This window comes from Zingiber officinale, chromosome 10A (assembly GCF_018446385.1).
Source record: "Zingiber officinale cultivar Zhangliang chromosome 10A, Zo_v1.1, whole genome shotgun sequence".
Classification (NCBI taxonomy): Eukaryota; Viridiplantae; Streptophyta; class Magnoliopsida; order Zingiberales; family Zingiberaceae; genus Zingiber; species Zingiber officinale.
This window is the reverse complement of record NC_056004.1, coordinates 57087540-57113677: the sequence shown is the minus strand read 5'-3', so window position 1 is coordinate 57113677 and position 26138 is coordinate 57087540. Positions and strand designations below refer to the sequence as shown.

The 26138-nt window shown below is 34.7% G+C and overlaps 1 protein-coding gene across 5 annotated transcripts in view; it reads left to right on the top strand.

Annotated features, from left to right (window-relative positions):
• Positions 1 to 26138, top strand: part of LOC122027580 — a 90742-nt gene that overhangs the window by 42473 nt on the left and 22131 nt on the right. For all 5 annotated transcript variants that reach the window (XR_006124466.1, XR_006124464.1, XR_006124465.1 and 2 more), the window contains 6 exons: positions 429 to 539; positions 15114 to 15182; positions 15283 to 15426; positions 15516 to 15590; positions 15677 to 15853; positions 15932 to 16017. Coding sequence is in view for 2 of the 5 variants with exons in the window: in XM_042586566.1 (XP_042442500.1) it covers positions 429 to 539; positions 15114 to 15182; positions 15283 to 15426; positions 15516 to 15590; positions 15677 to 15853; positions 15932 to 16017 (662 nt within the window). In the remaining 3 variants the exon portion in view is untranslated. The remainder of the gene's footprint in view (positions 1 to 428; positions 540 to 15113; positions 15183 to 15282; positions 15427 to 15515; positions 15591 to 15676; positions 15854 to 15931; positions 16018 to 26138) is intronic.

Here is a 26138-nt window from a genome sequence, read left to right as displayed (position 1 = left end):
CATGCCCAAAGTAAAGAAAATAACCATGTTTCATTCATGCAAATAGCCTTCATAATTGGAATGTTTCTTCTCATTATATTTTTCAAATCCTTTTGCACTTCTTTTAGATAATTTGTTTACAGCATTTAATGGAAATATCCCTCATAATTGGAATGTTTCTTCTCATAATAGTTTCCAAAACTTTTTGCACGACTTCTAGATAATTTGTTTACTGCCATTATGCCTCTTATGTACTGTTCTGTGGTTGACATCCAATCTCCTGTACAACTGTTTCAATTACACAAGTTATCATCTACCATTAATCATACCCATAGTGTCATTTTACTGTTTTTTTAAATCTTTTTGAGACCATTTCCTATGGATATTGAGGTTCATTTTTTCATGATTATTAGTTTCACTATTGATTTTTCTGTCATAATGCATGGAAGAATATTAGTGACATAAGGGAACACCATAAAGCCAAAGTTCCATGCTTTGATTTTGAAAAATCTAGACGGAATGGATTCAAAGAGCTTCTGGTTTCAGAGGATTCTGGCGTGGTAATTTCTTTCTCATTGTCATACGTTTTTTTTGTTAAAATTAATCCTTCACAAATTGTTTTAAAGAAGATTGCACCTGTAGGTCTTAAATTCCGCTCTTGTTGAATGCGTGAATTATTACTGGTCAAGTAAATCCATCTACATAATTTCTTGTACCTTAAGTTTATATGATTGGTTGAAATGAGGATATGATATATTTGCCTGTGACTTGTTACCTGTTTATTATAATTCCTATTTTCAGTTTATTGCAGGCTCAATTATAAGTTTCTCTTGCATTGCGTGTTAAGTTGCTTAAGGTTGTTAAATGTATACCAATTTTTCTCTCTCTTTCTTGAGAAATCATTTTCTTATGTCTTTTTGCTGGGCATTGGAAATATCTCCCATGAATACCGGATGTTTTAAGGCTAGTTCTGTTTTTGCAGATTATTCCTTTTTATGTCATTTCAGTTAATATTCCCCTTCAATTTGCTTGTGCCCAATTTTCTTACATTCTATGAAGATCGTAGGAATGTGTGGAAACATAAGTTGCTCTAATATTTGCTGAAATTATGAAAGAATGTTAAGCCAGTACCAGTTTGCTAGTACTGGACTACTAATGCACTAGGTAGTATGCACTGGTCATGTCCTGACAAATAAAAGAGATCATTTTGAGAGACGTGGACCCTATTGTTTGGTACTATCCTTTATTACATCGCATATTTTGTATTTCAGGTGGTATAATATGAGATTTTAAAACATATTCTGGTGGATTTTTTTTTTTATGACTATTGCACCTACCTAGACTAGCTATCATGAGCTTCACCGCAAATAATGATTGGGTGGTCTCTCAATACTTTGTAATGTGTAATACAGAGCTGATTTCATAAAATCGACAGAAAACAAAATGAATTTTGTATGACCTTCATACTTGGCTCAATAGTGAAGCAATGGTATGTTGAAATGATCCCAATTTGTTTCATATAGTGTGACAATTAAATGAGGTTTCTTTATTAAATATCTTTATAGGAAAAATTGCATTCATGCATTAGTTGGTGATTTTTTTTGAAGTAAGACGCATTATAATTTTGAGCATAGAGGAAAATGTGCACATAACTTATTGTGAATCGATTGTTACTTAATTAGGTAAATGCAGCCAACAACATAATTTTGCCACTCAACCAATATATATTCCTTATGAATCTAATTCAGGTTTGAAATCTCAGTCACACTTCCTAATATAGTCAAGATTAACCTGTCTAACAAAGTACTATGCACACCACCCAATTTTGGTGGTTTCCCATAAACTAGCAAGGTATACTAGACAGTAATATGGTAGTTATGACCTTTGGTTTTATAAGCTATCTTGCCTTGTATATGACAACATAGGCATATGGAGGGACCATGTCGAATAGGTTGGACACCTTACCATGTCGTATATGATCCACTATATATGGATGGTAAGGAACCACAATATGTTCGAGAGTGTAAGTTTGATGTAGAGGTGGTTTTCATAGCCAAGTTGGTTATCACATGATAGGTTTGTAGAATTGAGCAAGGATCGAATCTGGCAAAGACCGAGGAATTATCCTTCTATATGATGGCTAGATTTACTCCCTTCTAATGTTGTGGGGTAGTCATGGGGGCCCGCTAGGTTGACAGATTTCACCCATGTAAGTTTGATGTAGAGGTGGTTTTCATGAAGATATAACTACATGTATACAGGTCCTTGGACATCTACTTAGACCTTAGACCTGATACTTCATGAGATATGAGTAGCTATCCTTGGTCGACATTGTATATTCTGTTCACTGTATATATATTTACCTTTTCATTAAAAAACCTACTGATTAGTTAGATAAGTTACTTTTTGAAAATTCCAATGAAATAATTTTCCTTCAAGAGGTAGAAAAATCTTATTCAAAAGTGTCATTTTACAAAAGATAAAAGCAATAAAAACATGAAAGAAACTAGAATAAAAAGAAACATTGCAATTGTACGAGCTTGAAGAAAAAAAAATACACCATGGGATTGCACACTAAGGGACTATGAAAATAAGTGAATATAGTCTTATATTGAGATGTAGTAGTGTTGTTTTTAAAGTGCCCTTGTTTCCTCTATATATAGCCTTTAAACTTAGCTTGGATAAAGTTCACACAACTATTTTGTTTGAATCCAGCTGACTTAATTTCCCTTAATTTGATTGAAATGTCAAACACAGGAAAACTTATCTGCTAATATCTACCCATCTAGTTGTTTTAACACCTATTCAATCTACTTAAATATATGACAAAAAAAAAAGGTAGCCCGGTGCGCGAAGCTCCCGCCATGCGGGGTCCTGGGGAAGGATCCATTATACGCAGTTTTACCCTACTTTTTTGCAAGAGGCTGTTTCTAGGATTCGAACCCGTGACCTTTTGGTCACATGCCAACAACTTTACCGTTGCGCCAAGGCTCCCTTTCACTTAAATATATGACAATTGACTCAATTTTATTTAGTCAACATTAATAGATATCGTTATAGATCTTTTTGCTAATGGATAACATTTACAAATGACTTAGTTAGGTTTGACAGTAAACTTATCCAACGAATGAGTCATTTACAAGTTGACTCAAGACCTTTTTCAGTCAACTTAATTTAAAAAAAAAACAACTTATTTTTGACAGTTGATTGCTTAATCAAATTAAGCCACTTTAGTTGACTAAATCTACTTAAGCCACTTTAGTCTACTAAAATTAAAATAGAACCCCATCTGTTCACCATCAGAATATCTTCGATCCACTAAATTTGTTCAGTATCTTAACATACGATCATCAAATACAACCTAGAACATTTGTTCCTCGATGGAGTACACACTTGGTAGACCTTTGCATATAAAACAAACTCAAGATCATAGTCTCTCGTGATCTCTCGAGACTCACGTGTCTTCTTTCTTGCCATGATGCTTTCATTTCATCTTTTTAAAGCTTGGCCTCCAAATCTTCATCCAAGACATGTGCACTCTTTAAAATTTGTAACACATGTTGGTCTTCTCCATGTACTGGTCTTCTACTAACACTTATTGAACTACTCTTTTTGCTATGACCTCTTCTACTAACAACATTAACTCTCATGAACTTCTCCATCTGCCAAGACTTCTTAGAATTTTGTGAACATGTGTTAAACTTCTCAATTTTCCACAACCTCTTGGACTTCTTTAATTTGCCACCGCTACACCCATTGAATGAGCATTGCTTGTCAAGCTTCTTCATTAGCACACTTAACATCTTAGAATCAGAAAAAAACTTAGGCATGATTCCTCTAACACTATGTACAATATTTTTTTTCATTTGTTTAAAAAATATATCAAGTAGTTTTATATTTGAGCACAATATAATCCATATATAGTCATAGTTGCTATGTTGTCTATATTTCTTTTAACAATATTAATTATATTGACTATAAGCTTACAATATGATATACAATAGTCCCTCGTGGTAGTCGGCATTGGCATAGTTTTTTGTTCCATCCGTGCACGACATGGTAGTAGAGGTAGCCATGACACTATGACGCCCACCTCGAGGTCACAAAGGCAACATCACAGTGCCCTCTTCATTATCATTTTATTTTTTATTATTAATTTAAATCCTTTCCCTTAATTTAAATTCCTCTCCTTGATCCTTTCTCTCTTAATTTTTTTTTCCATTAATTGTTTTCTCCTTCATTATTTTTTTTCCTTTTGTCCGTTTAAGTGAGGAAAAAAATAGCGTTAATTTTATTAATTTTTACCCCTCTATGAAGGGGAGCCTTGGCGCAACGGTAAAGTTGTTGCCATGTGACTAAAAGGTCATGGGTTCGAATCCTGAAAATAGCCTCTTACAAAACGCAGGATAAGGTTGCGTACAATGGATCCTTCCCCGGGACCCCGCATGGCGGGAGCTTCGTGCATTGGGCTATCCTTTTTTTTTTTTACCCCTCTATCTATCCCCCCTTTGTCCTTTGTTATTTTTTTCCTCCACCCTCCATGAGTGTGAATAGAGAGGAAAAAAACCTTTTTTACCATATTTAATGATCGTAATTTTTTTTCCCTTCATCTATCCAAGGGATATACAAAGAAAAAAAATGACAATCGATCAAAGAGAGCACTTAAAGTTGCGGAATTCCAAAAAGACACACCTAACTTTCATATTTTTCAAAGGGCACACTTGCTTCATATTTTACCCCTTCCACCAAACACTGTCATGTCGCATTCAAAGAACAACAATGCGTTGTTGGGTTTAAAAAATTAGCACCACTGTTGTACTAGCTTTTAAAAATCAGTATCACTTTGGTGCTACATTTCACAATGATGTTTATCTTTAAAATTCAGCACACAGTGATGTTCTTGAATGCAACACCGCAATGGTTGGTGGGAGGGATAAAATGGGAAACAAATGTGTCTTTTGGGAAATTTGAAACTTAGGTGTGTCTTTTGAGAATTTTACAACCTTAAGTTTGCCCTTTGGTAAATAGTTGAAAGAAATTCATCTTAAAGGATGGTTATTTTTTTCGTCTTTATCTATCCATAGGTAAACAAAAAAAAAAAAATTGTTTGAGATTAAGTGAACAAATTGTTAAAAAGATAAAGAAAAATAAATATAATATAATTTTTAACTTTATCAACTATTCTCTCTCTCTATATATATAGTTTAATTTTAAAATGATCAAATTAAATTCAATTTAAACCTACTTGATCTTTCTTGATTGACTTCAACTAATCTTAAATAGACTTTTATTACATAAACATCAAATATTTTACAAGATAATATTAAATATCTCAATTATAACTCAATAATAAGTATCCATACTGATCAAATATTAATAAAATTATCTTTAATTAATATATTTATATTCAAAAACTCCGCCCATGACGATCGGTCATGGCCGGTCTTAAGCCCGGATAAAGGAGGAGGGTTGCGTTAGGTTGCCAGCTAACGTCAAACTATGGAAAATATTCAATGAATGAATCCATTAAACTATTGTGCTAATGCTAGATTGTTTTCCGGAAGGAACGCGTTGCAGGGTCCGATTATAACGTCTCAACAAGGACCGCTACGTCTCCAGAACTCGGGTGTAGTGCTAAATATGCAAGAGTTCGCGTTACAGGGTCCGACTGTAATGTCTCAGCAAGGACCGCTACATCTCCATGAGAACTTGGGTGTAGTGTTAAATAGGCAAAAGTTCTCACACCATAGGTTGGATAAGAACAAATATGATAGGAAAACTAATAATCTAAGATTTGGAACATCGAACATAGGAACTCTGTAAATCAATGGAGGTAGTAGATATGATGATTAGAAGAAAAATTAGTATTTTGTGTTTACAAGAGACAAATGGAAAGAGTACACTGGAAAGAGTAAAGCAAGAAATGGAGTGGGTATTATTGTAGATAGTTTGTTAAAGAATGAAGTTGTAGGAGTAATTAGAAAAGGGGATAGAATTATAGCCCTTAAGATAATTATGGCGAAATAAACTATGAACATAATTAGCGTATATGCACCACAAGTAGGATTAGATGAGGCTACCAAATCAAGGTTTTGGGAGGACTTAGATGAAATATTATAAAATATTCCACCAAATGAAATGATTTTAATAGGAGGTGATATAAATGGGCATATCGGAGTGAAAAATGAGAAATATGAGAGAGTACATGGTAGTTATGGGTTTAGAACGAGGAATGAGGAAGGGAAAACTATATTAGATTTTGCGATAGCATATGACCTTATATTAGCTAATACGTTTTTTAAGAAAAGAGAAGACACTTAGTCACATTCAAAAGTGGGAATAATAAATCGCAAATTGACTTTCTTATGGTTAGGAAGAAGGATAGAAAGATTTGTAAAGATTGCAAAGTCATCCCTGGAGAAAGCTTAACTACCTAACATAGGGTAGTAGTGTTGGATATACGTCTCAAACATAGTATCAATAGAAAGAAAATATATACAATTCCTAGAATTAAGTGGTGGAAGTTAAAGGATGGGAAACAACATATATTTAAGGAGAAGGTAGAAGTACAAAAATAATGGTAACTCTAATACAACATGGGATAAAATGATATCAAAGTTGAAAATAGTAGCTAAGAGTGTACTCGGTGAGTCAAAGGAACATGCACCACTAAGTAAGAATCTTGGCGGTGGAATGAGAAAGTACAAGAGAAAGTGAAGAAAAAACGTATAGCTTATAAGGAATTATATATTTGTAAGAACGAGGAAAACTTAAAAAAATATTCAATAGCCAAGAAAGAAGCTAAAAAAGTAGTGAGTGAAGCAAAAAATGAAACTTTTAAACGGTTATATCAAAAATTGGATACAAAAGAAGGGGAAAGAGACATTTATAGAATAGCTAAAGTGAGAGAAAGAAAAACAAGAGATCTTAGCCAAATAAAATGTATTAAAGATGAATGTAATAGGGTATTAGTAAACGATGGAGAAATAAAAGAGCGGTGGAAGTGGTATTGTCATCAACTTTTTAATGAAGGTTTAGGTGACCAACTTACTTAGGTAATTTAATTAGGTCAAATGAGCATAGACATTTTAATTTTTATCGTAGAATTCAAACTTCAGAAGTAAAACAAACTTTAAATGAGATGCACAATGGAAAAGCCGTTGGGCCAGATGATATTCCGATAGAGGTATGGAAGTGCTTAGGGAAACAAGGTATTAAATGACTTACAAATTATTTAACATGATATTGAAAACGAAAAAAATGCTTGATCAATGGATGATAAGTACTCTATTTCCCTTATATAAGAACAAGGGAGACGTATAAAATTGTGCAAACTATAGGGGTATTAAACTAATGAGTCATACGATGAAACTTTGGGAAAAAGTAATAGAAAAAAGATTAAGGAAAGAAACCACAGTGACAGAAAATCCATTTGGGTTAAAAGCTGGAAGGTCGACAATAGAAGCTATACATCTTCTTAGAAAATTAATTGAAAAATATTGGGAGCAAAAACAAGATTTACACATGGTATTCATTGACTTTGAAAAAGCTTATAATAGAGTCCCAAGAGAAATTATATGGAGAATTTTGGAAAAGAGAGGTGTTAGCGTAACATATATTGAACTAAGTAAGGATATGTATGAGGATGTAATGACCAGAGTAAAGACTTCAGGCGGAGTAACTGAAGCATTTCCAATAAAGATAGGGTTACATCAAGGATCATCTCTATGCCCTTATCTTTTTACACTAACTATGGACGAACTCACTGCGTACATTCAAGACACAGTACCGTGATGCATGTTGTTTGCAGATGATATTATTTTGATAGATGAGACACGTGAAGGAGTAAATGCTAAATTAGAATCTTGGAGGGAAACACTAGAAAGGAAAAGTTTTAAGCTTAGTAGATTAAAGATAGAATATATATGGAATTTAAGTTTAGCAATATTAGAAGTAATGAAACAATTGTTAAGATAGGAGAGAACGAGTTGCCCGAAACCGAGAGATTTAAATATTTAGGATCATTTTTGCAAAATGATGGAGGGATTGAGAGAGATGTCTTACATAGAATACAAGTAGGATGTGTGAAATAGAGGGGAGTGTCGAGTGTTTTTTGTGACCGTAAAGTACCTCTTAAACTTGAGCACATTAGTAGAAGATGAGAGTTGTAGAGATGAGGATGTTAAGGTGGATGTGTGGACATACGAAGATGGACAAAATAAGAAATGAGAGCGTTAGAGAGAAAGTCGGAGTTGCATCTATTGAGGAAAAACTCTGAGAGACACGTTTAAGATGGTACGGACATGTACTTAGACGACCAATAAATGCTCCAGTTAGGCGATGTGAAACTATGATAAACATGCATATCAAACGAGGAAGAGGAAGATCAAAAAAGACTTGGTTAGCAACAATAAAATAAGATAAAATTTATTTAAATATAGATGATGATATAATAAGAGATAGAGTTCAATGGCGTAAAAGGATTTATACAGCCGACCCCACCTAGTGGGAAAATGCTTGGTTGTTGTTATTGTTGTTGTATATTTATATTCAAAAAATAAATTGTATCAGCGCAGCACAATATGACATCGAAACCGTATCACTCTAGTCGTAGATTGAAACTTCAACACCACTCCAAATTTTAACCCTTCTTATAAAATATGTCAAAATTTAAAATTAAAACTTACATATACTAAATAAATCAAACTAATCAACCTAAAACCTCAATTTAATAAACCTTTATCTCATTTTACCATTAACTAATCATCCTAAGGAATCCCAATAAAATGCATATTTAACCAATAAAAAATTATATTAAAGAAAAGTTACATGGTGGCATGAACAATACAAAGATTTTACTTGTTGCTTATCAATTTTGCTAAATCATGATTAACTTTGACATGACCTGATTTCTATAAGCTAGGTATCATAATCAAATGCCATAAGATCCTTCATTATATAAACCTAAGCATCCACATAAACAACTTATGTTAAGGCTCTTTAAAACAATAACGTGGCTCCACACATGGTTTAAAATAGATTCATGTCCGTCAACCCTATTGAAATTTAGTGTCCCATCAGGTCACATATGCAGTACCCACGATACTATTTCATCCTTCTACAAAAGCTTCTTTTTTTCATAAGGCCACCTTGAACCCTTTGAATCTTTTTCTTTATTTTGCAACCCTCACCAATAGTCAAGTTATAACTTCTTCCTTTTGTAAGGCCTTTCTGACCCCAAGCATGTGTTTGCCTTCATTTAGAGTTTCCTCTAGGTAAGAGAAGTCTACTCTCTTCTTGTTCTTCTCTTTCTCCTTTCAATCCCATTCTTTTTAGTTGCCTTCAAAATTGCATGTTGGCATGCTTGACAGTGGTGACGTTAAAATTTGGCAACTTTAAAAATGATTTATTAATCCTAATTTAACATATTTGGTGTTGCCTACATCAAGTTGATCAACCTTACTCAACTTGGCCAACTTGAATCATTTCCTAATATAGCCTAGATTGAGTTGGTCAAACTCTAATTTTGATGGACCACAATTGAACTCAAGCCACAATAACTTAAACATAATGGATTAGGTTTAGCTCAATGATGAACCCAACACCTGCATGCTAAAGTTGATTGCAATGCAAGTATTGAAGTAGTTGATTGCTAACAAACAGGAAAGAGAAAATCCCTAAAATTTGTATCTATATAATCATAGGATAATAATCTTCTATAACTCATGTCAAGTAACAAAATGAGGAGCACAGTGTCATTTTATCCCTATATGATCATGAAATTCGTATCCCTAGATAAGGAAGAAAATTATGGATCAAGGCAAGCCTCTAGGATGAAAAAAGTGTTGCGTTCTTATATCAGGAGGCTGCTAGGCTGATGCCAAGAAGATTGAATATCATGCTTCCAACTTTGACCTACAACTTGTGGCAACAATGAAGGAAGAAAGATCTACCAATAAGTGCTTAAGGACCTCTCTGTGAATGAAGGCAATAAGAAGCAAAAACTAACAAGGTAGAAGATGAGTTGAGTTATTCTCTCTACCTCATCGTTCATTTCAACAATAAAAAGTCCATGCTACCTCCATTGAGAGAATATAGAACAAGACAAGTAAAGAAACAGTACAGAGACAATAATACAAAGTAAAACCATGGCTAAACCAATGATAACAAGAACAAATTGGGCTACAAGCCCATGATAACAAGAACAATCTGGGCTACAAGCCAATAATACTAAGCTACAAACCAAGGATACAAAGAACAACCATGGCTACATGCCAGTGATACTTGAACAACTATGACTAGCAAGGACAATCATGGTTATATACCAATAATACCAACAACAATCATAGCTACAAGTATATGATACTTATACACTTAACATTTGTAATATGCTAATAAAATAATGGGAGTGGTTATAAAAACGATCCTAACATTTTAAAATGCTATTTGTAATATTTTTTTAGCTACGGACCATACACCTGGTGTACATAAGTTCATATGTTCCATGCAATTTTCATAGCTTTTGCAATCACATATAGGTGTTTTCTGTGATATAAACCCAAGTAATATAGGTGTACATAAGTTCGTTTATATTTCCAGCTAAATTCTCTTTAAGAAGATTATTTGTATTGTTTTCATACATAATTCCTCAACTGTGGGTAGGTACATTTTGGAGGATTGATAGTGCAATTGAGAAAAAAAGTTGCGAATCTAGAATATTTTTTCTAATCCCTTCAAATGATTACAATAGTTGCATCTACAAAGGCATCTTCCCATGTAGATGCCAAGAAGCTCAAGTAGTTCCGAGGTATACGTTTTTTCTCACAACTTGATGAGGATTCAGTAGTGGACTAGTGGCACAAATATGATATGTTAGTGAATGAGCTAGAGATCCAAGAAGATGATGATGACAAAGAATATATCAAACAAGAAACATCATAGGTACAGATGCATCCGTTATAAAAGGGGGTTTAAGAAAATTCAAAATAGGTCCAAATTTTAATAGACTATGATGATTTTTGAAATGTTATAAGATTTGGAGATGTGGCAAACAACCCAATCCTACATGAGCAAGTGTTAAAATTAGTGCTAGATTTGCATGCATTCACTTGGTAGTTTGTGGTTCAATATCTATCAAGTGCTTATTTGACTTGATCTAGAAATGAAAACATATTTTTTTATTTTTCCAAAGTCAAAAGAGGGTAGTTGAAGTGAAATTTAAGGGACTTAAAAGAGGTGATGGTGGCTGACTGATATGAGCAAACCATAAGTGCATGGGTGTCGTTAAGTAATAAAGATTGAATCTATTGGGATTTGCGATTAAATACTAGCTTACTAATCAAACTTAATTATCCAGACCAAATCAGCGATGTAGAGTGACTAAAGAGAAAAGAGAAAAGAGAGAGAAAGATAGCTAGCTCGGAAGGCAATAAAGGCAATAGAGATCCAGTTAGAGTAAACCCACGCAGATAGTAGAAATGCAATAAAGAAACAATAGCAAGGTAGAAAAGGGTGGGAGAGCAATTATAGGCCTTTCATTTCACTTCTATGCAAGTAAACAACTGATCTATGTTTGAAATCCTATCCTCAATGTTGACTTGTGTAGGTAGACTATACTATATATCTAGCGTAAACTTTTGGAACTACACCGGTATACCGATCTCAATTATCGCTTATTTTTAGAGTAGACGAAATTAAAGATCGTAACCTAAGGACCCTGTCATGAGATCCCATGACCCCTAAATGACCATTCTCTTACTATGTGCAATCAATTAAGATTGATCCATTAAACTCAATGACAGTCAGGGCTCTTCGCAGCATACCGATCTACTTTCGTAGCTGACTCTCCGCGTCTTGATTTTCTACGAGTCGGAGGGTTGGATTCTCCTTTCGGTTCATCCCTAAACCCTCGTGAGATATGAATCTTGTACTTTTGGCATCAAAATCGTGTTAACATAGTAGATCCGGACCACAATTCACATATCACATAATAAGAACAATCAAACTTGCTTAGATCATTAGAAATAGCATTTACATCATATAGCTACTCCCTAATTGTAGAATCCAGAGTTTACCCCATAAATGCAGGTTATAATCACATATCATTATCAAATCATAAAAATCCAATTACAAGTTCAGAGAATCAGAGAAATGAGAGAAAATGCTTAGGTTTGATCAAAGAATCTTCCTCGCTCCTCTCGATCCATCCTTGAAGCGGAGATGACGTTAGATCCACCCAAGATCACCTCCTAAAGCTTCCTAGGGGTCCTTGGACGACCCTAAATCAAGATCCCCTTTCAAAATGGAGAGGTTAACTTAAATAGGCATTGGAGCCAGCGGAAGCCCAATATGGGCCGTGCCCGACGGCATGGGCGCCTGTGTCGGGGGGCGGCTGTTGTAGAACATATGCGAACACGGCCCGTGCCTTTGGGCATGGGCACTAAAGGCACAGGCACTCACGTTCGGTGATAGAACTTGAGCATGACCCGTGCCACTGGGCCTGGATCTAGTGGCCGAATGGAATATGGCCCTTGCATTGGGCACGGGCACCTATGTAGAAGCACCTGAAAGGAACACGAATTGTATCGCTGGGCATGGGCACTCGTGTTTAGCTCTGGAAGCTTTCCACCTTGATCTTCAATCTTCATTCTCGCTGCATTTCGCATCCTAACATAAGAAATACAAAAGAGCAGTATCCCAAAATAAAAATGTACTGAAATGAAATATAAACAGATGAAATTATGAAATATATACATGCAAAGTAGGTCAAGAGATGTGTCAAAACATAAAAAAATCCCTATATAAAATAAGCACATCAAAATCACTCGTGTCTCAGTTTTATATGAGTCGGAGGGTCGGGTTCTCCTTTCGGTTTATCCCCGAACCCTCGTGGGATACGAATCTCATACTTTTGGCATCGAGATTGTATTAATATAGTAGATCCGAACCACAATTCACAATAAGAACGATCAAACTTGCTTAGTTCATTAGAACTAGCGTTTGCATCACATTAAGCTACTCCCTAATCCTAGAATCCGGAGTTTACCCCATAAACACGAGGTTACAATCACAGATCATGATCAAATCACAGAAATCCGACTACAAGTTCAGAAAATGAAATGAGAGAAAATGCTTAGGCTTGATCGAAGAATCTTCCTACTCGCTGCTCTCGATCCATCCTTGAAATGTAAATGGCATTGGATCCACTCAAGAACGCCTCCTGAAGCTTCCCAAGGGGTCCTTGGACGACTACAAATCAAGATCCCTTTTCCAAATAGAGGGGTTGGCTTAAATAGGCATTGGAGCGGAAGCCTGACAGGGCCGTGCCCAACGGGACGGGCGTCCATGTCGGGTGCGGCTGCTTCAGAACACGGGCAAACACGGCCCGTGCTACTGGGCTCGAGAGCCCATGTTCGATGCTGGAACTAGAGCATGACCCGAGTCGCTGGGCATGAGCACCGGTGTAGAAGCACTAGAAAGGAACACAACCTGTGCTGTTGGGCACGGGCGCCCATGTTTAGCTTCGGAAGTTTTTCATCTTGATCTTCAATCTTCAGCCTCGTTCCATTTTGTGCCCTAACACCAAAAATATACGTTTGCAGTATCCCATAATAGAAATGTATTGAAATGAAATATAAACAGATGAAATCATGAAATATATGCATATAAAGTAGGTCAAGATATGCATCAAAACATATCAAAATCCCTAATAAGCACATCATTGACTAACCCTCAAACATATTCAGAGGGTTGCATAAGTGTCTGAGGTAAAGGTCCATGGTATACTTTAAGCATTGATCCAATTTAAAATTAATCTTGATATTTTCTGCATCTTAAAGATTCACTCTAACCTTAGGTTTTCTCTTTCAACAGATTCGCCATAGTGCCTCTTTTACTTCTCAGAGCTGATTGACAAACTCGGGTTTTCAATCATCTGGCCCAAGCAATCCATCACACTTCTGGTAGGAAACCACTCATAAAATCATACATCTAGCAAAACTAGAGAAGTTGCAAAGATTTTTATGGTGCAAATAGGACACAAGTAACAATGAAACAACTCAATTTGAGGGAGAAGACATTAATTGGTAAGTTCACTAGAATCTTGTTTGTAGTGTCTAAAATGCTTAAATATTCTATGATTTATTGACAACTTGAGGTATTAGTTAGTGTGACTCCAATAATGAATTGTTTCCCCTTTCTGGTCCAACTATTTTACGGGTTATGGAAGAATAAATCAAGGCCTACAATCTCATTCTGATCATGGTATCTATAGTTCTTTTGCTGAAACATAAAGTGTTGGTCATGCTGATGCCTGTTCCAAGCCTTAATAGTATTTCGGTGGGAAAAAAATGAAGAAGAATGGACCAAGGGTCCTATGTCGAGCCCGAGCCCTAATTGTGTGCGTGTGTGTGTGGGGTTTGGGGGGTGGGGAATATGGAAAGACAAAGAAGACCCTTCTTGTGCATTGTAGTAGGCCGTTTTATGTGCAGCACGCTTCCTGGACGAGGAAACTTGAGTCCTCAATGTGGAAGAAGAAGAACATAATAGTCCTCGTGTCTCCTGTAGTGAGATAACTTGTGTCACTTTGAGATGTTTTGGATGAGAAGAAGTCAGGGCGATGTTCCGTGTTGAGGAGATATGTTGACAAAGACGTATTTCAGTATGCTTGCTCTAGAGAAGTAGAGAGATAATTGAAGATGCTGTGGGTTAATGTCTCAGCCCAGCTCCCCATTCTGGTTGGTGGCTGAATAAAATGTTTTGCCCATGCTGATTGGCATAGAATGGTCTTTAAAACTAGGAGTTCATCCAATCCCTAATGCATAAGATCAATGAAAGTCACTGGCCATCCTTCAATTAGCTTGAAAACCAACAGTGTAGATTAGACACCAAGGAAAAAAAGACTAAATCTTTCAAACACATTATGTTATGATGATTTGAATGCCTGCATAATGGCCTCAAATTGTCTCCTTTTAAACAATTTCTCTTTGCTTTCTTCTTTATTCACCATGTGGTTCATGGCGCACCATTCTGTGCTTAAGCATATGAAACCATGCAATCTCCTAATTTTTCTTAAATTCTTACAAAGTTGCTTATCCTAATTGCTCACTTTCTTTTGTGTGTCTTTTACTGCACAGGTGATTTTTGAGGGCATATATGCACTACATCCAAATATTAGGAAGTCACTTGACTTTTGGATTGCTGTTGTGAGAATTATGACCTTACACATGCTCTATGTTATGTCCTATCATTGTTTATATACGTGTAACTCAGTTGTGTTGTATGTTTTTTTTTTTCCTTTACAAGGTTGGTGGTGTTCATTCACACCTTATTGCGAGAGTTCAAAGAGACAAGAATCGTGTTGGTTGTTCTATATTTCAGAATGAGATAATGACAACTGTTTTCCCTATGTTTCAGCAACACATTGAACCACATCTTGTTCATGCACATGTTGGTACAACCAGACTTTTTCAACTTGAACTGATTCCTCTGTTTCTACACTTCTAGTTGTCTGCTTCATGAGCCATATTCTCATGCAGCTTAAAATTCGCAATGATTTTGATCCTGTACTTTCTCCTGAGAGTTCCTTATTTGTACTTAAAAGTAACAAGCAGGTGAGCTATTATTTCTATTATTTTTTTTATCCTATAGTCTGATGTAGTAAATTGTAATTAATTTTTTTGCCCTTAACAATCATTAGGTATCAAACCCAGACCTACTTAAAGTGCTTGACCCTGGAAAAGTTTGCAGCTCCGTTCAGAACTTCATTGATGTTTATTTAAGGCTTCCTGGAGTGCATTCAAATGGGCAGCTCGCAGAAGGAGATTGTATTCGTGTCAGATTGTGTGAAGGAAGATTTGCGTTGTTAATACGAGAGGTCTGGATCAATGATATTCAGTTTTATGTTTTTCCTGTTTCTGAATAACCTTACCATTATTTTTCTTTGAATCTAAAGCCTATAAGAGAGGGGAATTTTATCATACAACCGAAAGTAGATTTTGATATCAGTGTGAGCACTGTTGCTGGCCTTCTAAAACTTGGGTGAGTTGCTCAATAGTCAGATTCCTAAGAGTATTTTTCTTCTCATTTCATTTTTCTGTTCTTTGTTAAATGTCTATTTAATTAGAATCATAAACCACTCATATTAAGTATCCTTTAAATCCTATCTGAGTTTGAGAAAAGAAGTCATTTCTATGTATTTCTAGTTCAATCTTGACTGTATTCTTGTATGTTTAAAATTCCATATGTACCTTTTTAATTAACGTTTTAGAGTTTGAGGTAATTTTTATATTTGCATTATTTTTTTAAGAGGGACCTTTAGTGTAACAGTAAAATTATTACTATATGACCTGGTGGTGGTGGTCAAGGGCTCGAGTTATGGAAACTACGGTTTGAAGTGCTAAGCCGTGCCACCCGACATCGCTAGAATTTACCGTTTCTGTGAGGAAGCAAAATCGGCATAGCAGGCAGACAAATTTCTCCTTCGTCATCCACCCGTGATCGACACCTCCGTGCCGCTGGAAGTGTCACAGGACACATCGATCACGCAACGTTTCCGGCGTCGCTAGAAGCGTCCCACGACACTTTCGGCGCCTGCTAGAAGCGACCCGCGACGCCTCTGCCGTCACCGGAAGTGTGGTGCGAGCATCGCTCGTGCAGGATCACTATTGCAAAAAGAAAAAAAAAGACTTAATTAATTAGACAGTTCCCAACTAGAGTGTGATATTTTAAATAGGCTTTTATAAACCCTAATTAAATTATCTTTATAAAATATAAAAAAAAATATTTAAAATAAAAAAAATTATTTATTGATATTATAAAAAATTCTTTTTTACTGTTTTAAATTTATTTAATAATTCTAAAAGTTTTTAAAAAAAATTATAATAAATTATATTTATATTCTCATAATTTATTATTATTATTTAATATTTTTTTACTGTTTAATTGATTTTTTTTACTATTTTAAATATATAAGATTTAAACTAATAATTAATTAAATGAATAAATAATTAATTTATTTAATTATAATGTATTAATTTTAATTTGAGTAATTAATATATGTTAAAAGAAAATTATATTTAATTATTTTTTCTAACCATATTAAGTTGTTCAAACAACTTATATAAAATCAATATAGAACTTATTTTTAAATTATACACAATAAACATATTTATCTAATAATTACTATATATAAATAAAAAAAATACCTAAACTGTATCAACACGGTACGATACGATACTAAAATCGTATCTTTCCGGTTTAGGTCAAAATTTTATACCATGACGGAAACAATCTCTTGCAATGCATATAATGTTGGGTACAATAGACCCTTTCTCGGACCCGTTTTTGGAGGAGCTTCATGCAACGGGCCAAAGATGCGTTTTTTTTTTTTATTTAGATGGTAAACATGAAAGATTCTGGTGCATATTGAAGAGGAATTTGCAAATAAATAATTTTAGCTACATTTCTATCATACACCGACATATACAAACAATAGCTAATAAAAGCATAAAAATAGAATTTAGAATAATTTGCAATGAATATATATTCCAATTAATTGCAACTCATGGTAGAAGGGAAGCCTTTGGCGCAACAGTAAAGTTATTGTCATGTGACCAAAAGGTCACGAGTTCGAATCCTGGAAACAGTCTCTTGCAAAAAGCAGAGTAAGGCTGCATACAATGGATCCTTCCCTGGGATCCCGCATGACGGGAGCTTCGTGCACCGGGCTATTTTTTTTTTAGTTGCAACTCATGGTACCTAGAGGTTTTATATTTTACTATCCAATACATTGACTAATCATGAAAGAATTTCTACTAAATAATTATATTCTTTCTATAACAAGTTGACACATTTATAAATCAAAGTTATTTTCCCATATTTGATCAAGAAAAAGAGAAGGATTTGTCAAATGATTCCAATCACGAATTTAAATTTAGTATCGCATTGATCAGCATAGATGGAATTTATCGTTCCATCTACTAACCGACATCATATTAGCAAAGTGACTCCACCGCGACCGTGGGGTCACGAGACTAGGTGCTATTGCCACAATTTCATTTTGAGATTATTTTTTATTTTTAAATAGGTATTTTTTATTATAAATAAAATTATAATTATTATATAAGTGTTAATTATATTTAATAGTTATAAACATAATATATTATTAATAATAGTTATAAAATATTAAGAATTATTTATAAAATTTAAAATAATTTTTAAAAATAATAAAATATTTTATAGATAATTAATTTTTTAATATATGTTGAAGATTAAATGTGAATGATAATCTTAAAATTTTCTAAAATATAATTCTTAAACATTTCAAATATATTTTTTAAAATTAAAAATTTACAAATACATTAAAAAAAAAAAAGATGTCCAAATAATTTTATAATTATCTTTGAACTTTTCAAATAATTTTATAATTATAAATTTAATTTTAAATTTTGAAAATTACTTATTTTTAAAAATAATTTTTAAATTTATAACTTTATATAACTCCTATAAAAATTTAGTAGGCATTGTTTTATGGAAAAATATTGGAATATGAACTCGACACCTTAAAATATAATATCAATAGTGAACATATATAATATCCATATGATTTACCTCCCTTCCAGATAGTGGGGGACCACCTTATAGGGTTATCGAGGTGACGGTGTTACCTTTTGCATCAAGTATTAATAAATTTATTTTTTAATTAATATACCTTTATATTTGAAAATTTAAAAGATATTGAAATTGTTTCGGTCTAGAACCAATGCTTTGTTTACTTGAGGTGCAAATTGAGAAAGGAAAGGAATCTCAGCGGAAATAAATCCATCAAAGCGAAGGAAAAGAAAGGAAAATAAAAACAAGGGATGAATAAGGAATCCTGCCGGAAAGGAAGATAGAAAAGAAAGGGAGAACCAAAGAAACAAACAAATAAAAAATCAAAACAGCGTTGTTGCTCCTACACAAGTAGTCGACCACGACTCCCTGTTTGAGTAGTTGGCCATGCGAACAGGTGGTCGTTCTGGCCATCTAACAGCTGACTATGCGAACAGCCAACCGTGCGAACAGCCGACCATGTCGGCAGTGCGTCGTGCTGCTCTGCGCAAGCGACCGATCAGGGGAGCCGATGTACTTTACGTCGTTCCCAAGACGAGCGTAAGTTACGAAGTAGCGATCAAGGTTTCCAACCCCAACTGTGGCGATTTAGGGATGTCGTTCGTTAGGGTTGCTAGGTCGAGGCTACTATTTTTGGCTGAGACGAAGATGCCACGATCTGTAGTGGTTGAAAGAGAAGATGCGACAAAAGAGAGGAAGCAATTCGCTTCCGTCCAGTTTGAATGGATAAAAAAATGTCAAAACTCTATTAGCGGATGAATTTTTTAATCCGCGTGTTCACTATTTTATCCTAAGTAAATAATTAAAAATTCATATAATCCATCCTCGTGGTAGAATAAAGATAAGAAAACTTTGCTAGCGAAAAACTTTCCTTAGTTTTCAAATCTGCCCTCCCAGTATATAAAGCATAAAACTCCGACACGACTCAAAATTTAAACCTTGCTTTCAATATTTCTTCAATTAATTTTCAATCTACTTTTATAATTATTATCTATATATTAGTTATCACATGATCTGTATATATTAGTTAATATATTTCTCAATTAGCTAATAATCAATTAGACTAATTATAATTTCCTAAGATAGATTCCTTGTTTGAATATAAATATACCTCACTTTTCAATAAAGATTATCAATTCTTTTTATCTTAAAGAACATAGTACCGGAGCAACTTCGAAATTAGGGATTCGAAATTAGGATTCCATCTTCACCTCTTCTACCTTTCACGTACTTTCATCTCCATGGCACGTGATTACCTCACCGTTGCCCACGCGCACGCTACACACACCTCTAATGGCTTGCCATGACCGCCTCGCCCACACTCTTTTCTTCCCTCCTCTGTCAACGCATGATGAAATCGACTACTGCTCGTTGCCGCACAGGCGGTCGTTGCGCCTCCCCTTCCCTGGTGCACAACGCACGGAGCTGCTCCTTTCTTGACCCACCGCTGCACCAGGCACCAACTCTCCTTCCACGACGCCGTTGTCTCAGATTCCTATCACCGAGCATCCATCGTGTTAGCCCTATTCCGGGTGATCGCCGCAGCCAATGCCGATACACATCATTAGAAGCATCGTCAGTGTCTCCCAATCTTGGCCACAACGATCCTTAGAGCATCCTGAACCTATCACCCTGCTTTCCTCAACGTGAGTAACACCCAAGCATGTGTGGGGTTGTTTATACTTGTTGATTTGGATCTTTCTTTAGATTCCTTTGTTTTTTGACTTCCTTTGCTAAAAATAAGCCTTCTATTATGACGGATGTGATGTCTAAAATCATGGACTATAAGCTAAATGGTTCGAATTATTTGGATTGGAGTAAGATTGTTCATCTTTATATATGAAGTATTGACAAAGATCATCATTTGACTGATAACAATCCTCATGATGATTCGAAGCAGACATGGCTTAAAGAGGATGCTCGTTTGTTCCTTCAGATTTGGAATTTATTGATAGTGAGGCAATTGTTTGATTAATCAAATTTGTTACAGAACTAATGAATTACTTGGAATTTCTATACTATAGAAAAAGAAATCTCTCCCGCATGTATGGATTTGTAAAGCATTTTATCGTGTGGAAAAATAAGATTAGCCTCTACTCAATTATTATATGGCATTCAAGAAGATAAATGAGCTTAATATGTTGCTGCCCTTTAGCCCTGATGTGAAGGTTCAACAATGTTAACGAGAGAAGATGATTGTCATGAGCTTCCTCGATGGCCTATCTCTTGATTTTGAGTCTGCTAAGTCACAAGTTCTCTTTGGTTCTGAGATCTCCTCTTTATAAGATGTATTCAGTCATGTTCTCCGTACATAAAGTACTGCACTGTTTCGGTTAGTGGTGCTTTGGTGAGGCACAATCCTAATTATGTGCCTAGAAGATCAACTAATCATGGTGGAAACAAAAGAGGTGGCTTATAGGATTTTGAAACTCAACATCAAATTCATGTGCAACTATTATTGTAAGCTTGGTCATACGAAGTTTGAGTATAGAAAATTTTATTATAAAAATAACTAAAAACACTTGGCCCATATTGCATCTACTAATGATGCCTTTGATAAATTGGTTCTTATCTCTACATATGAATTTGTCAAGTTCTCAAAATATTAAGAATCACTAAGTCTTCATCTCCCTCTATCACTGCTATTGTTGATTTAGGTAAACAAAACACGTCTTCTTTCCTCATTCATTAAACGGGTGATTGATTCTAGTGCCACAAATCGTATAACAGGCAATTCTAGTCTCTTTTCTACTTTTTCAGTTCAAAGTTAACACTCCTACTACTGTTACTTTAGCTGATGGGTCTTCATCTTGTGTTTGTGTGTCTGACACTATCAATCTTACCCCTTTGTTTAATTGATCCTTTTATTTGATCTGCACCCGTTAACTAACTCGTAATTTTAACTATTGCATCTTATTTTTTTTCTAATCATTGCTTATTTCAGGATCTTTTGACGAAGAAGATTATTAGTAAAGGACATGAGTCTGAAGGTCTTTACATTCTTGACACACTGCTCCCAAATTCTTTTGTTTGCTCGAGTGTCACTTCTCTTTTCGAGGTTTATTGTAGGTCGGGGCATCCATTTCTCCCCGTGCTCAAAAAAACTATCCATAATATAGTAAGGTCTTTATTAGATTGTTTGCAAAACATCACAGTCGTAGTTCCAGTCCTAGAGTAAATAAATGTACTACTATTCCTTTTGAAATAGTTTATTGTGATATTTGGGGTCATTGTCCTATTTTGTCTAAACTTGGTTTTAGGTATTTTGTTATTTTTATAGATGATTATTTTTCTGTAACTTGGTTAAATTTAATAAAAATTGTTCTGAGTTATTTTCCCTATTTTGTCTCTTTTGTGCTTAGATTAAAACTCAGTTCAATGTGTCCATCCATACTTTGCGAAGCGATAATGCCAAGGAATATACGTCCAGTTTATTCCAATCTTATATGGGTCAGAATGACATGTTTCATGAAACCTCTTGTGTTGTTACTCCATCCTAAAATGGTGTGATTGAACGTAAAAACATACATCTTAAAACTGCATGACCTTTTTATTTCAAATGAATGTTTCCAAACCATTTTGGGTTGATGCAATTTCTACCGCATGCTTTCTTATTAACTGCATGCTATCCTTTGTTCTTTATGGTGAGATCCCTTACAAAATCTTTTTCCCCAATAAGTCGTTTCCTGTTAACCCTAGGATATTTGATAGCATTTGTTTTGTTCAGGATGTTCGTATACATATCACTAAATTAGATCTCAAGTTTTTGAAGTATATCTTCCTTGGTTATTCTCGTCTTTAAAAAGGTTATAGCTTTATTGTCCCAATATTAACAAATATTTTGTCTCAATTGATCTTATCTTCATAAATGACACTTTATTTCCCGTCCTCACCTATTCCGACTCGTCAAAAGGAGGATGATGATTTATTAGTGTATTCTATCACATCCTTCGCACTCGTCTCAAAACCAGCTCCTATCAAGCCTTCTATTATTCAAGTCTACTCTAGGTGGCAATCTCTTGATTCATGTCCTGCACCTACTACTTCGTCACCAAAATCGGTCTCGAGCGATGATCTTCTTATTGCGCTATGCACAAGTAAACACAGTATACTTATCCTATTTCTTCTTTTGTTTCTTATATCGGCGTGCCGTCTTTCTCTTGTTCTTTTATTGCTTCACTTGACTCTATCTCTATTCCTAAAACTGTCTGTGAGGCTATCTCATCTTGGTTAGAAAGATGCAATGATAGAGAAGATGAATACTTTAGATGACAATGACACTTGTGACTTGGTCGATCTACCTTCAAGGAAACGAGCTATTAGATGTAAATGGGTATTCGTTGTTAAAGTCAATCGGAATGAGTCAGTTGTAAATTAAAAGCCTGTCTTGTCGCTAAAGGCTATGCTCAGACCTATGGTATGGATTATTCTGTTTTTTCTCCTATTGCAAAGTTGACATATGTTTGATTGTTTATTTGAATGGCCGCTACTCATCATTGACATTTACATCGACTTGATATCAAGAATGCTTTTCTTTATGGTGATATTCAAGAGGTGTATATGGAGCAATCTCTTGGTTTTGTTGCTCAGGAGGGAGTCGGGGTGAGTTTGTCATCTTCGAAAATCTCTGTATGGTGTGAAATAGAGTCCTCGTGCTTGGTTTGGAAAATTTAGTTAGGTTGTTGAAAAATTTGGTATGATGAAAAGAAAGTTTGACCATTTTATGTTCTACAAGCAGTCAAGAGCTAGTATCATTTTATGTATGTGGATGATATTATTACCACTTAAAGTTATACTACGAGCATCTCATCTATTAAAATTTTCATTCATACTTAGTTTCACATAAAAGACTTGGGGTGCTAAAGTATTTCTTAGGTGAAGTTATAAAGAGTAAAAATGTTATATTTTTCCTCTCAGAGAAAATATGTCCTCGACCTATTAACTGAGATAGTAAAATTGGGGGTAAAGCCTTATAGTGCTCCAATGACTCAGAACATGTACCTCTAGAGATGAGAAACTATTTAAACATCTTGAGATATATCGAACGTTTGTTGGGAAGTTGAATTATCTTATTGTGACTCGTCCAGATATTGTATATTTGACTAGTGTTCCCAATCAATTTATGTCATCTCCAACCATTCCTCATTGGATAGCGCTAGAGCAAATTTTGTGTTACTTAAAGCAAGCATCCGAATGGGATATCGTATACGCAAATCATGAACACACTCATATTGAATGTTTTTTAGATGCAGATTTTACAAGTTTTAAAATAGATAGAAGATCTAGTTTATTATATCTTTTTTTAAGGAAATTTAGTCTTATTGAAGAGTAAGAAATAAAACGTTGTATCACGATCCAGTGCTATGACATAATCTGTATGTGAGATAATGTGAATATTAGTTAAGGACTTATAATTATTGCATCGAATCCTATGTTTCATTAGCGAACTAAGTATATTGTAATTGATTGTCATTTTTTTCGTAAGAAAATTTAACAAAACTTGATTTCTACAAGATATGTGAAGACTAGAGAACAACTAGGGCACATTTACACAAAAGTTTTAAATGGGATACGGATTAATTATCTTTATAACAAGTTGGGCATGATTAATATCTATGCTCCAATTTGAAGGCGAGTATTATATGTATATATTAGTTACTCTCTCTCTCTCTCTCTCTCTCTCTCTCTCTATATATATATATATATATATATATATATATATATATATATATATATATAAAAGTTTACTAATTGTCAATTAATTTGTATATAAATGTTTCTACTTTCAATAATGATTTTCAATTCTTTTTATCTTAAATAACAATAATCTAGAATAAATAATGATTTATTCTCCAAATAATATTTAAGAGGAAGATTTTAAAAACATTATAAAAATTAGTGATATAGAAAAAAAAAACAAATTACTTGAACATAGTAATAGATAGTTATGTTATCTTGAAATGACCCTAAGTTTTTTTTTTTGTATGCATTCTATGTACCATATAACATTCCAATAAATAAGAAAACTGTTTATAATTAATAAACCAGTCAAACATCTTGGGGATCTAAATTGAGTACTACTTTATTCTCTCCGAATCATAAATGTTGTTCATTTATTCTTTATGCGGAATCAGAAGGTCCTTGGGAGTGTACTATAACTGGTCAAGGGTCCAAGCCTCCAACGTTGTCCGTTTCTTCACCTGCCACAAATCAAACCTAGTGAGTTTAACTGAGCACTTCCAAACCGTAGCAGCAAAATTCCTTAACTAGTCGCATGCATCATTAAATCTACCTTTACATGGAATTTATTGTCAAACATACAAGTAAATAAGCATATAGGCATTTTTCCATAAAACATTAAACTATGAGTATCAGACAACATTATTTTGAATATTTTTCAATCATTATATTATGGAGCATTTTCCTATAGCATTTATCGTATATCATTCTTAGGTGGAGATGCATTAGTCATCCTTTATCCTTTGTTCGATTGATCAATCTGTATAACCATGGTACCAGGTGGTGGGGCATCAACAACTCTCGTCACTGGGCCGTGGCCAAATATGGAAATCTGATGTTGGGGTTCCTCTGGGGCCTTGTCCCGTAAACGGGGTCCCTCTGGGATCTTGACCCTCGTAGAATTTTCTTTAATCCTCCTCATATATATATATATATATCCTTTCCATTAAGGTAAGCATGCATCATAACTCTAGCATATCCTATTAGACTACGTAAAGTCTAATAAACATACATATCATTAAACTTTACAACGCTCAATAAACATGCACATCATTAATCTACAAAAAGTCTAATAAACATGTATAATATTAATCTACATAAAGCCCAATAGACATGCATATCATTAATCTACAAAGAAGTCCAATAAACATGCATATCATTAATTTACATAAAGCTCAATAAACATGCATATCAGTAGACTACATGAAGTTAAATAATCATTTACAGTACTCGTTTATTTTATTGTGTTGCGATTACTCATGGCAATGCCACGACTCCTATCTTCCTCGGACAAAAAGGTGGCCAACTATTCGTCAAACCTATTGTTCACTCTTCCCAACAACCATCCGAAAATCTGCTACATACTACTCTCGAACACCCCTCGAAATATGTTGCCCACAATCTCAAACAACCATCCAGAAATCTGCTATGTACCACCCTCAAGCACCCATTGAAATCTGCTACACACGACCTCAAACAACTTTCTAGAAATCTGCTAGGTACCTCCCTCAAGCACCCCTCGAAATCTGCTGCACACGACCTCGAACAGCCTTCCAGAAATCTGCTACGTACCCCCTCAAGCACCCCTCGAAATGTGCTGCACACGACTTCGAACAGCTTTCTAGAAATCTACTACGTACCCTCCTCCAGCACCCCTCGAAAACCTACTGCATATACATGTTCAAAGACATAGAAAGAAAAGTTGAAAACCTGGCGCGTTTACAAATTTAAAGGTATAGAAAGAAAACCTACTACATTTATAGATTCAGGGTGTAGAAAGAAAAGGGTTTAAGAGGGCCTTGCTCGGAGGC